At 42.5% G+C, this 13093-nt stretch overlaps 1 protein-coding gene across 1 annotated transcript in view; it reads left to right on the forward strand.

Annotated features, from left to right (window-relative positions):
- The window catches only part of BAZ1A (bromodomain adjacent to zinc finger domain 1A), a 763171-nt gene that overhangs the window by 643187 nt on the left and 106891 nt on the right, over positions 1-13093 (forward strand). Inside the window, 1 exon segment of the mRNA XM_030214053.1 lies at positions 6688-6935. Coding sequence (XP_030069913.1) covers positions 6688-6935 — 248 coding nt within the window.

The following is a 13093-nucleotide window of genomic DNA, read 5'->3' on the forward strand; positions in this document are numbered from 1 at the left end:
AGGTATTTGCATACGCAGATGATCTTTTATTATTTCTGACCCACCCCAGAGGCTCTTTGAAAATGGTGTTGGATAGAATAGAGGGGTTTGGGAGATACTCAGGATTCAGATTAAACTACACCAAATCGTACATTCTCCCAGTCCATGCAGAGGCAGTGGGAATCTGGGAAGGTCCACAACGTTTAACGTGGACCCAGAGACCAATCACGTATTTGGGAATAAAGTTACCAGCGGATCTGGGAATACTTTATAAAGAGAACGTTAAGAGGTTATTAAAAGAGACAGAAGAGAGGTTGGTTATGTGGAGATCACTGCCTATATCACTTTTAGGACGGATTGCCCTCTATAACATGAGCATTATACCCAAATGGCTATACGTGTTCCAAACCATTCCACTTTACCTAAAGAGAAAAGATGAACTGGCATTAAACAAAATATTACAGAAATTCCTTTGGCAGGGGAAAAAGGCACGTCTGCCCATGTCTACCTTAATAACTCCAGTGGAATACGGAGGTCTAGGATTACTGAGCGTACGACACATGACTGTCGCTTGTGGAATGCGCCACATTAACGATTGGTTCCGTGGAACAGAAGAGTTCTCCAACACGAGTTTGGAACTGCAAGTAATACCAGAGACTCACTTTACAGACTACCTGCACGCAGGGGGCGGCCCTATACCAGAAATTTTAAGATATTCATGGATAATGCCATCAGCCAAGGCCACATGGAACTGGATATGTCGGTTGCATAGATTCTCATCTAGAGTAATGCCATTCAGGTCCATTTGTGGAAATGTATGGGAACATGTATGCGGTCTTCCACAGATGGAAAAATAAAGGAGTGACATATCTCCTACAGGTGCTCAGTCGTGAGGGCAAAATGAAATCGTTTTCCGAGCTACAGAAGGAGTTTGGACTGACCACAAACGACGAATTTCATTATCGACAGCTCAAGCACTATGTGGATGCCTTACCGTGGGAATGGTTGGCAGAGGACGTCCAGGAAGAACTGGCGTCAGCATTCTCCATGGAGGCGCAACAAAAAGTCCCACTTACTTATCACCATCGTCATATTCGAGATACCGCAGCAGAGTTGGACTATATAGGACTGGCTGAACAATGGAATAAAGAACTGCCGATTAGGTTACAGGCTTTACAATTGCAAGCGCATATTCTTTCCATCAGACAGCTAACCAAAGCAGCGAGTCACTGGGAACTACAATATAAATTTGCACTACGGCTTTATGTAGCCCCTCGACGAGCTTTTCATATGGGAGTATTCCCGTGGGGCTCATGCCCGAAATGTGGAGCAGATGGAGCGACGCTTGGACACATGTTCTGGAGTTGTCGGAGTGTGGAGAAATTTTGGAAAGATATCACAACTTATGTTTCGCGGATATGGAATACAACTTGGACATGTGAAGTGGGTTTATTATTTGGTCAGCCTAGGCTAAGTGCACCTAGCCCCAGAGGGCTCAAAGAGTTCGTACTTAAAGCTGCCATCATAGCCAAACACGTTATCTTGACTGAATGGATTACAGCCAAACCGCCCGCGGGACGGCAGTGGAGAACCAAGATGTTGCACTTAATGAGATTGGAGCGACAAGGGAATCGTAATCTAGAATCGGACACGGAAGAAATTCCAACACTGCTGGGCTCCCTTTTGGTCAACACTCACCCCAGCAGCCCGGAGTTATCTTTTGAACTTGTAAAGACAGTTTGTGAGATAAGATTCAACAAGATGATTAGTTAAGACTATAACTGTTGCTGATGTGAAGGATTAGGAGGAAGGTAGTTCAAGCCCAAAAGGGAGGGGGGGAGGGGAAAGGGGAAAAAGGGGGGAGGGAGGGAAGGGGAAGAAAAAAGGCAATTGTTGGACCACTGTTAACACGATAAAAACAGGAAAAGTGATTGAGAAAGGTTTGTTTACAAAATTGTGCTGGCTTATAGCTACGAATTGGTGTGTCTGAACGCAGTTGTTTTGAGTTATTTGCCTGTCAATAAAAAAGACTGAAACATAAAAAAGATATAGCGGAATTAGAAAAGGTTCAAAACAGAGCGACCAAAATGATAAAGGGGATGCAACTGCTCTCGTATAAGGAAAGGCTAAAGAGGTTAGGGCTCTTCAGCTTGGAAAAGAGACAGATGATGGGAGATATGATTGAGATCTACAAAATCCTGAGTGATGTAGAATGAGTAGAAGTAAGTCGATTTGCTACTCATTCCAAAAATACAAAGACTAGGGGACACTCAAGGAAGTTACATCAAAATAGAAGGAAATATTTTTTTCACTCAACGAATAGTTAAGCTCTGGAACTCGTTTCCAGAGGATGTGGTAACAGCGGTTAGCGTATCTGGGTTTAAAAAAGTGTTGGAAAAATTCCTGGAGGAAAAGGCCATGGTCTGCTATTGAGGCAGACGTGGGAAGCAAATCCTTGCCCTTGGATTTTTGTAGTATGTAGTGTTGCCATGATTTGGGTTTCTTCCAGGTACTTGTGACCTGGCTTGGCCACTGTTAGAAAACAGGATACTTGGCTAGATGGATCATTGGTCTGACCCAGTATGGCTACTCTTATGTTCATATGACAATTTGAGGGTCACCTCCAGAGTTGTAGATCTCCTTGTTCCTAGGTTGAGTGATCAATTTTTCCAAGAGCCAGTTGTATCCCTCCCAAACATTGGAATACCTTAGGGTTCGATACACTCTGAGACCTGGTGTTTCTTCCAGATCATAGGTAATCAATAGAAATAGAATAAAATAAAACAGAGAAAAGAAAATAAGATACCTTTTTTATTGGACTAACTTAATACATTTTTTATTAGCTTTCAAAGGTAGCCCTTCTTTGTCAGATCAGAAATAAGCAAATTTTGATAAGTAACAGCATATATAAGTGAAACATCAAAGTATTTCAGTGACAGAAAGGATGAGGAAGAGGTGAGAGACAGGGAGGGCTGAGAGGATGAGGAACAGAGAGATATGCAGTGGAATTTCATGGCTTATAATGGGCTAGAAACCCCAGATCTTTGTTAAGTCCTGTCTGGTGAGTGTCAAAATATTTAATTATTTTGACTTCAAAGGTCTTGCGTTCCTATATTTTAAAGTTTCCTTTCAATATTCTCACTATAAAATCATTGGTACAGTAGGGGCGTATCTGAGGTTCGGCGGTAGGGGGGGGGCAGGGGCTAGAGTGAGGGGGCACATTATAGCCCCCCCACCACCATTGTCAACCCCTCCCCCTACCGCCGTTAACACTCCCTCCCCCGCCTACCGCTGTCACCTACCCCGAGGTCAGCTTCCTCCGGCTTTTTAAAATATTGCTTCAGCTGGCGGGGGACCCCAACCCCCTGCCAGCCCAGCCGCGATCTTTAAGTTTTTCATCCTCGTCGTGCAGCGCGCTGTGAAAGCTGCATGCATCTTTAGATCCAGTTGGATGGCGTCAACGTGCTGCGACGTCAGATGCCATCCAACTGGATCTAAAGATGCATGCAGCTTTCACAGCGCGCTGCACGACGAGGATGAAAAAGTTAAAGATCACGGCTGGGCTGGCCGGGGGGTTGGGGTCCCCCGCCAGCTGAAGCAATATTTTAAAAAGCCGGAGGAAGCGGACCTCGGGGTAGGTGACGGCGGTTGGCGGGGGAGGGAGGGAGGGTTAACGGCGGTAGGGGGGTCCGGGGCAAAATCTGCGGGGGCCCAGGCCCCTGTGGCCCCACGCAGATACGCCCCTGTGGTACAGTGTTCTGGTTTTGTAAAGTGCTGTCCCACAGAGGTAACATCCTAGTTGGCACTGGTGTTTTTCATATGATGTCTATGTAAATTAAATCTCAAGCATCTGGCTTGTTTCTCCAATATAGCACTCTTCATCACCCTCTGACCCAGGGGACAGAGGTAGGCACCTCAGAATCCTGACTGCAACCTTCAGACAGGCTATAACCCCAAAATAATCTCCAAGAATATTGCCTCCTCCCTCAAAACACCCAGGGAAAATCTGCTACAGTACAAGAAAAAGAAAGCCATGTACAGAATCCCCCTTGTAGTGACATACAACCCAGAGCTGGAAAAACTGAGGGAAATCATAAGAGGTCTGCAGCCACTACTCCAGGAGGATGAATTACTGAAAGAGATATTCCCATCCCCACCAGTGCTGGCCTTCCAACTGCCACCCAATTTAAAGCACAAGCTAGTGAGAAACAAGCTCTCAACAGAGACACAAAAAGAAGAGAATGGCACACATCCTTGCATTATATCCAGCTGCAAACTATGCCAAAACACTTCACAGGACCCCACAGTCATTCACAAAGGAAAAATATTCAACATAAAGGAATTTTTCACATGCTTATCTTCCAATGTAGTATATGTCATCCAGTGTAAAAAATGTGATGAAGGGTGCTATATTGGAGAAACAAGCCATGGCCACAGTTGGAGTTGCTGTACATTTATCTTTCAAAAAGTACAAAGACTAGGGGACACTCAAGGAAGTTACATGGAAATACTTTCAAAACAAATAGGGGGAGTGGAGGAGTGGCCTAGTGGTTAGGGTGGTGGACTTTGGTCCTGGGGAACTGAGTTTGATTCCCGGCACAGGCAGCTCCTTGTGACTCTGGGCAAGTCACTTAACCCTCCATTGCCCCATGTAAGCCGCATTGAGCCTGCCATGAGTGGGAAAGCGCGGGGTACAAATGTAACAAAATATATATATTTTTTTTTCACTCAACGAATAATTAAACTCAGAAACTCTTGGCTGGAGGATATAGTAACAGCAGTTAGTGTATTTGGGCTTTAAAAATGTCTGGACAAGTTCCTGGAGGAAAAGTCTGTAATCTGCTATTGAGAAAGACATTGGGAAGCCACTGCTTGCCCTTGGATTGGTAGCATGGAATGTTGCTACTATTTGGGTTTCTGCCTGTTACTTGTGACCTAGCTTGGCCACTGTTAGAAACAGGATGCTGAACTAGATGGACCATTGGTCTGACCCAGTATGGGTATTCTTATGTTTTTATCTTGGTCCACCTGTCAGGTGTTCATGAACAATCTTGTGATAACTGAGAATCACTAGCTGGTTATATTAAGCTGACCTGACCTGAGGGTTCTGGTAGGATTATAGGGAATAAGGTGACATGAAAGGTAATAAAGGGGTTCTTCAGAAATCAGAATTTTAAAGGTTATGCGATGAGCAAGTGGTAACCAATTAGCATTCTTTAGGTAAGAGGTAACATGATCATATTTCCAAATGTTGAAGGCAAGCCAAATTGCAGTGTTCTGAATAATCTGTAAGCGGTGGAGTTCTTTAACCCTAGACCCTTTGTATAGAGATTTACAGTAGTCTTAACTGAGAGATAACTAGTGAGTGGACCAAAATGTAAGTGCAGCGAGAAAGATCAAGGACTGAATTGAAAAGATCATCCAAACCACCTGAGAAATTTGGGTAGCTTGGAATTTAGGAGGACACCCAAAATGCGAATAGTGTTAAACCGGAGGACTGCAGTATTAAAGAGAAGAACTGGCACAACTCTGTCAGATAAAAGGATAGACTTGGATTTTGAGGGATGTAAGACAAGGTTATGTTTTGTGGATTCAGTTAGTAATTTGAGCTCATTAATGGTTTATTGTAGGGAAATCATGAGAGGAACAAGAAATAAGGTACAAAGAACCTAAATGTCATCAGCGTAAACATACACAGGGGCTCATTTTCAAAGCACTTAAGCACACAACCATATGTTACTATGATATTTGATATGTCTAAGTGCTTTGAAGATTAGCTCCATGGTGTATTCAGGGGTCTGTGCCAGCGCAAAGGAGCAAGAAAGATACTGAATAATGTAGGTGATAAAATTGAACCTTGATGGAGTGCTGAGCCAGGGTAGAATGGAGAAGAGGAAGCGTTGTAGAAAGTCAGTGTAGATACAATTCACTAGGTAAGAAGGGAACCCGTGCCTTTTCTCTTGAAGAGATGGGCAGATCGGCTATGTAGTTCTCATTGCACACCTTTTCCATTATCATTATCATTTGGACATTGCAGCCAGATCAGAAGCATCTTTTGGGGCATCAATTATCTCTGAAGGTATTTCTGGGTTCTGCCCTAATTGAGGAATGCTTTGCTATGTCCCATACGTTTCTGGCTTCATCTGCTCTGATGCTATGGAAGGGAAAAATTCTTACCTGATAATTTTCTTTCTTTAGTCATAACAAATGAGTCCAGAATCCCGCTCTTTCTGGTACATCCGTTTCTCTGTTTTGAGTTGTATTTCAGATTTACAGTTTGTTAGATTATATACGCATTGTTCTTAATGTTTGTATTCTGGGGAAGGAGAAGTTCTCTTCTCTTACTATTCCTTCTGCTTTATGAGAAATACTGGATTACCAGGAGCCTTACCGTCCTATATGACTGAGTTCAATTCTGCACTCTATCTCCACCTGTTGGTAGATGGACTTATCTGCTATGGCTAAAGGAAAGAAAATTATCAGGTAAGACATAATTTTTCCCTCCTGGCCGTGAATGTCAAAATGACTTTTAAATCATAATATTACAGTAAATTTGCATCAGTCCAGAATCATCTTCCTTCATTTCTTCACACTTTCTGTAATGGACAGTATCAATATATGAGAACACAGTGGCATATCCAATAGAAAAATGGTCTTGGCAAACTTATTGTCTTAATTTTGTAATTCTGGGGTTCTTTTTTCCTTTAGATGCAAGTGACTCTGGACGTTTACATAAGACAGTTTTGGATCGCTGGAGGGAATCTCTTCTTTCTTCTAGCAGTTTGTCCCAAGTATTCCTTCATCTCTCTACCTTGGATCGTAGCATTATCTGGTCTAAGTCTATTCTGAATGCACGCTGCAAGATGTGCCGGAAAAAAGGTGATGCAGAAAACATGTTGCTGTGTGATGGCTGTGATAGAGGGCACCACATTTACTGCATCAGGCCTAAGTTAAAGGTGAGTGTAGAGCACAAAATATCATTGTACTGCTGAGCCTGTGTTTCAGTGAGTACTGGAGGTTATGTGTTTTGCCGTCCTGATTTAAGATGCATAAAATAAACAGAACTCATATTTTATGTACAAATGTATTTTGATTTCTCTGGGGTCATGCAGGCTTATGTATACTCACAAGTGGGTGACGCCGACCCGTGTCACTCAGTCCGGGACTTAAGATTAGCATAAGTAGAGCTTTGTAGAGCACAAGACATGTTCCACCGCGCATGTGTGAGTGCCCTCCTGCCCACCAGAGAATGCAGTCTCCTCAGTTCTTTCTCTACTACAGTGAGGAGAGGGTGTTTTTGCTTTGTTTTGTTTTGTTTACCGGCTCCTCACTTTGCTCAGTCCAAAGAGCTTGTTTTGTTTTTTTTTACCATCTCCTCACTTTACTCAGTCCAAAGAGCTTTTTTGTGCCTTTTCAACGAGTTTTTTTTTGTCTTTTGTGTTCCCATTTGTTGGACCCCCCCCCCCCCCCCCTTTTTCCCTCCTTTTCCTTTATTTTCTAGTTTATTTTGCCCGGTTTTAAGTTTCCTTTGTTTTCCATCGTCATTCAGCTGTTTTTACACCTTTACTTCGGCTGGGATTTTTCCCCTTCCTTTTTGCCATTTTGTTTATTTATTAGGATTTATTTACCGCCTTTTTGAAGGAATTCACTCAAGGCGGTGTACAGTAAGAATAGATCAAACATGAACAGGAGGCAATTAGAGCAGTAAAAATGCCTTGCCCCTTTTTCAGGCACCATTGCTTCATTTAATTTAGCCAAGGAAGTTTTTCCTTCCGTATCCACAAAGGTTCCCAGTGAATTTAAGTACTGTACCCAGTTCAATCGGACGATCGCTGGGAAAGACACCCGTTCTTAGTGTCTTCAGTGTCTCGGACCTGACCATAGTCCAACTAACATAAGTACATAAGTAATGTCATACTGGGAAAAGACCAAAGGTCCATCGAGCCCAGCATCCTGTCCCCAACAGCGACCACTCCAGGTCAAAGGCACCTGGCAAGCTACCCAAACGTACAAACGTTTTATACATGTTATTCCCGAAATTGTGGATTTTTCCCAAGTCCATTTAGTAGCGGTCTATGGACTTGTCCTTTAGGAAACTGTCCAACCCCTTTTTAAACTCTGCCAAGCTAACCGCCTTCACTACGTTCTCCGGCAACGAATTCCAGAGTTTAATTATGCGTTGGGTGAAGAAACTTTTTCTCCTATTTGTTTTAAATTTACTACACTGTAGTTTCATCGCATGCCCCTTAGTCCTAGTATTTTTGGAAAGTGTGAACAGACGCTTCACATCCACCTGTTCCACTCCACTCATTATTTTATATACCTCTATCATGTCTCCCCTCAGCCGTCTCTTCTCCAAGCTGAAAAGCTCTAGCCTCCTTAGTCTTTCTTCATAGGGAAGTCGTCCCATCCCCGCTATCATTTTTGTCGCCCTTCTCTGCACCTTTTCCAGTTCTACTATATCTTTCTTGATATAGTTCGACCAGAATTGAACACAATACTCAATGGTGCAGTATAACATCCTCACATCTGTTCTCCATACCTTTCCTAATAATAACCAACATTCTATTCGCTTTCCTAGCCGCAGCAGCACACTGAGCAGAAGGTTTCAGTGTATTATCAACGATGACACCCAGATCCCTTTCTTGGTCTGTAACTCCTAACGTTGAACCTTGCATGACGTAGCTATAATTTGGGTTCTTTTTTCCCACATGCATCACCTTGCACTTGTTCACATTAAATGTCATCTGCCATTTAGCTGCCCAGTCTCCCAGTCTCGTAAGGTCCTTCTGTAATTTTTCACAATCCTCTCGCGAGTTAACAACTTTGAATAACTTTGTGTCATCAGCAAATTTAATTACCTAGCTGGTTACTCCCATCTCTAAATCATTTATAAATATATTAAAAAGCAGCGGTCCTAGCACAGACCCCTGAGGAACCCCACTAACTACCCTTCTCCATTGTGAATACTGCCCATTTAACCCCACTCTCTGTTTCCTATCCTTCAACCAGTTTTTAATCCACAATAAGACAGTTCCTCCTATCCCATGACCCTCCAATTTCCTCTGTAGCCTTTCATGAGGTACCTTATCAAACGCCTTTTGAAAATCCAGATACAGAGTATCACCCGGTTCCCCTTTGTCCACATGTTTGTTTACTCCTTCAAAGAATTGAAGTAAATTGGTCAGGCAAGATTTCCCCACACTAAAGCCGTGCTGACTCGGTCTCAGTAATCCATGTCCTTGGATGTGCTCTCTAATTTTGTTTTTAATAATAGCCTCTACCATTTTCCCTGGCACCAACGTCACTCACCGGTCTATAATTTCCCAGATCTCCCCCGGAACCTTTTTTAAAAATCGGCGTTACATTGGCCACCCTCCAATCTTCCGGTACCACGCCCGATTTTAAGGATAAATTGCATATCACTAACAGAAGCTCCGCAAGCTCATTTTTCAGTTCTATCAGTACTCTAGGATGTATACCATCCGGTCCAGGAGATTTGCTACTCTTCAGTTGCTGAACTGCCCCATTACGTCCTCCAGGGTTACTGTGAATTCAGTATGTTTCTCTGACTCGTCAGCTTGAAATACCATTTCCGACACCGGTATCCCACCCAAATCTTCCTCGGTGAAGACCGTAGCAAAGAATTCATACAATCTCTCCGCTATGTCTTTGTCACCCTTGATTGCCCCTTTTACCCCTCGGTCGTTCAGCGGCCCAACCGATTCTCTTGCCGGCTTCCTGCTTTTAATATACCGAAAAATATTTTTGCCTCTGCTATCTTTTTTTCGTAATCCCTCTGGGCCTTCTTTATCGGTACCTTGCATTTGCTTTGACTCTCCTTTATGTTGCTTCTTGTTATTTTCAGACGGTTCCTTCTTCCATTTTCTGAAGGCGTTTCTTTTAGCCCTAATAGCTTCCTTCACCTCACTTTTCAACCGCGCTGGCTGTCTTTTGGACTTCTGTCTTTCTTTTGTAATTCACGGAATATGTTTGGCCTGGGCCTCTAGGATGGTACTTTTGGACAGCATCCACGCCTGTTGTACAGTTTTTACCCTCTCAATTGCCCCTCTAAGTTTTTGTTTTGGTTTTTTTTTACCGTTCTTCTCATTCTATCATAGTCTCCTTTTTTAAAGTTAAACGCTAACGTATTTGACTTCCTATGTATAGTTCACGGTTGATATCAAAACTGATTATATTATGATCACTGTTATCAAGCGGCTTCAGTACCGTAATGTCCCTCACTAGATCATGCGCTCCACTAAGGACCAAGTCTAGAATTTTTCCTTCTCTCGTCGGCTCCTGCACCAGCTGCTCCATAAAGCTGTCCTTGATTTCATCAAGGAATTGTACCTCTCTAGCATGTCCCAATGTTACATTTACCCAGTCTATATTTGGGTAATTGAAGTCTCCCATTATTATCGTATTGCCCATTTTGTTTGCGTCTCTGATTTCTTTTATTATTTCTGCGTCTACCTGCTCATCCTGGCGAGGCGGACGGTAGTACACCGTCCTTTTTCCTTTTATACATGGAATTTGAACCCACAATGATTCAAAGGTGTGATTTGTGTCCTGCTGAATTTGTAATCTATCTGAGTCAAGATTCTCGTTAATATACAATGCTACCCCTCCACCAGTCCAGTCCACCCTATCACTACGATATACTTTGTACCCCGGTATGACAGTGTCCCACTGGTTATCCTCCTTCCACTAGGTCTCAGTAATGCCTATTAAGTCCAATTTTTCATTTAGTGCAATATATTCCAACTCTCCCATCTTATTTCTTAGACTCCTAGCATTTACATATAGACATTTCAGAGTATGTTTGTGGCTCCTAATTGCATGATGCTTAGTGCTTGACACTATTGATTTGCCATCTTTTGTCTGATCTTCATCGCCTTCAAAATCCTGCACCCTGGTTCACAAAATCATCTATGGAGAAGCCCCGAGTTACATGACAGACTTGATCGACTTACCCATTAGAAATACATCCGAAACAACACAATCTTATCTAAATCTGCACTACCCAAGCTACAAAGGACTTAAATACAAAACAACTTACGCATCTAGTTTATCCTACATAAGCACACAACTGTGGAATGCATTACCAAAAGCCTTGAAAATGACGTACGACCACCTAAACTTCCGGAAATCACTAAAAACCAACCTTTTTAAAAAGGCATACCCTACCGATCCAACTTAAATGCCTAATCTCTGCAACACAACCAAACTAAAGCACGTAATGGACATAACACAACTCTTCCGTTCTCCGATTCCCTGATGTGGCTGTGCCACATGAACTTGATCTTACCACAACATCACCCTGTATTTGTTCACACCGGAGCCTTCAAAGGCCTCTCCGGTACTATGTAAGCCACATTGAGCCTACAAATAGGTGGGAAAATGTGGGATACAAATGTAACAAATTTTTTTTAAAATGTGACTATTGTTTCTAAAATACCCACCAAAATGTAGCAAAGTAATACTAATTTAGAGTGAAAACTGTTACCACAATCTGAATTTAATTAATTATTTTGTGTGGATGTGAGAGAATATAGCTCTGTTACCTCTCCCTTGTAACTATCATCCATAATCTGGAAAGAGTACATAAATACCTGGGAAAGGAATGTGAATTTTTTTTATACTGTTGTAGAGAAATCATTGATTTCCAGATTTACATGCTTTGAAAGTACTTAAATTATGGAAGCTGAAAGGCATAGATGAATGTAACCTGCATGGAGTGGCAAGTACAACACTGGGCAGACTAGATGGACCATGTTAGTTTTTATCTGCTGTTACTCATTATTGCCATATAATTATATTATTTAAAAATTTAAACTCCTTTGAACATAATAAAAGGGGATATGATATTCTGGCCATTTCTTCAGATATTTACAGTTGTGGCATGTCCTTTGTACTGTAATGGGAACTGTTAAGAAAGCTCTGAGATTGTCAGCAATCAATGAGGTTATTGTGAACTTGGGGCCGAAGTTGATGAGTGCTTCATAGCAGAAGTTTCTAGCTGGTATGCTGCGGCAGGAACCTTAGATACTCCATAAAAGTTTGACTGCTTGCTGAGGGAAGACAAAAGTGGGTCACAGGTGCTGATGGCAAAGTCTGACTCTCTTCCTCGCACTAGGTACCCTGTGCCTTGGCCTTATGAGAGAATATGGGGTCTCATATGATTTCAACTTTGGAATGTAATTACTTGCTTAGCCATCTACTACCACTCTAAGCAACTTATGTTATAAATAAAATAAAATCAGTCATAAATACTTTGCAATATAACAAATCTGGTTTCTTTTGGTTATATTGTAAAAGGAGGAGCAACAGACAAGGAGTTCTGCTTGCCTGATTCTTCTTGTGGCTGGAGGCCATTTAGAGTGCTGAAAGTAAGATGCTGATGCTAGGGGAAGGGAGGATGCTGGCATAGAGGTAAAGCAAGGTGATGGTGTACAAATCCAGTACCATTGCAGGAAAAAAAAGGGATGAACCACTGCTTTACAGCACAATGAGTTGGTTATATTTGATTCTCCAAGAACTACTACTTACTTAACATTTCTAAAGCGCTACTAGGGTTACGCAGCGCTGTACAATTTAACATAGAGGGATGGTCCCTGCTCAAAGAGCTTACAATCTAAGAGACAAGTGAACGGTCAGTCCGATAGGGGCGGTCAAATTGGGGCAGTCTGAATTTACTGAATGGTAAGAGTTAGGTGCCGAATGCAGCATTGAAGAGGTGGGTTTTAAGCAAAGACTTGAAGATGGGCAGGGAGGGGGCTTGACATAAAGGCTCAGGAAGGTTGTTCCAAGCATAGGGTGAGGCGAGGCAGAATGAGCGGAGCCTAAAATCCTCCATATCAAGTGGCCTACTTACTGGGTTGTACCCAGTGGTGTGCTGGTAAATGTTTAACAACAGGCGCTCTCCCTGGTCCCCCTCTGCGCCCCCCCCCCCCCCCCCCAAAATTGCAGAGATGGCTACAGCCAGGGAGAGAGCCTGGGGAGGGGGCAATGCAATACTCCAGGGAAAAAAAATTTAATGATCCCAGGTTCCAATCTAATTCATGTTTAATGTGTGATAAAATGCCATAAATAAGTAAATAAATGTAAACTT

Source organism: Microcaecilia unicolor, chromosome 9 (assembly GCF_901765095.1).
Source record: "Microcaecilia unicolor chromosome 9, aMicUni1.1, whole genome shotgun sequence".
NCBI lineage: Eukaryota > Metazoa > Chordata > Amphibia > Gymnophiona > Siphonopidae > Microcaecilia > Microcaecilia unicolor.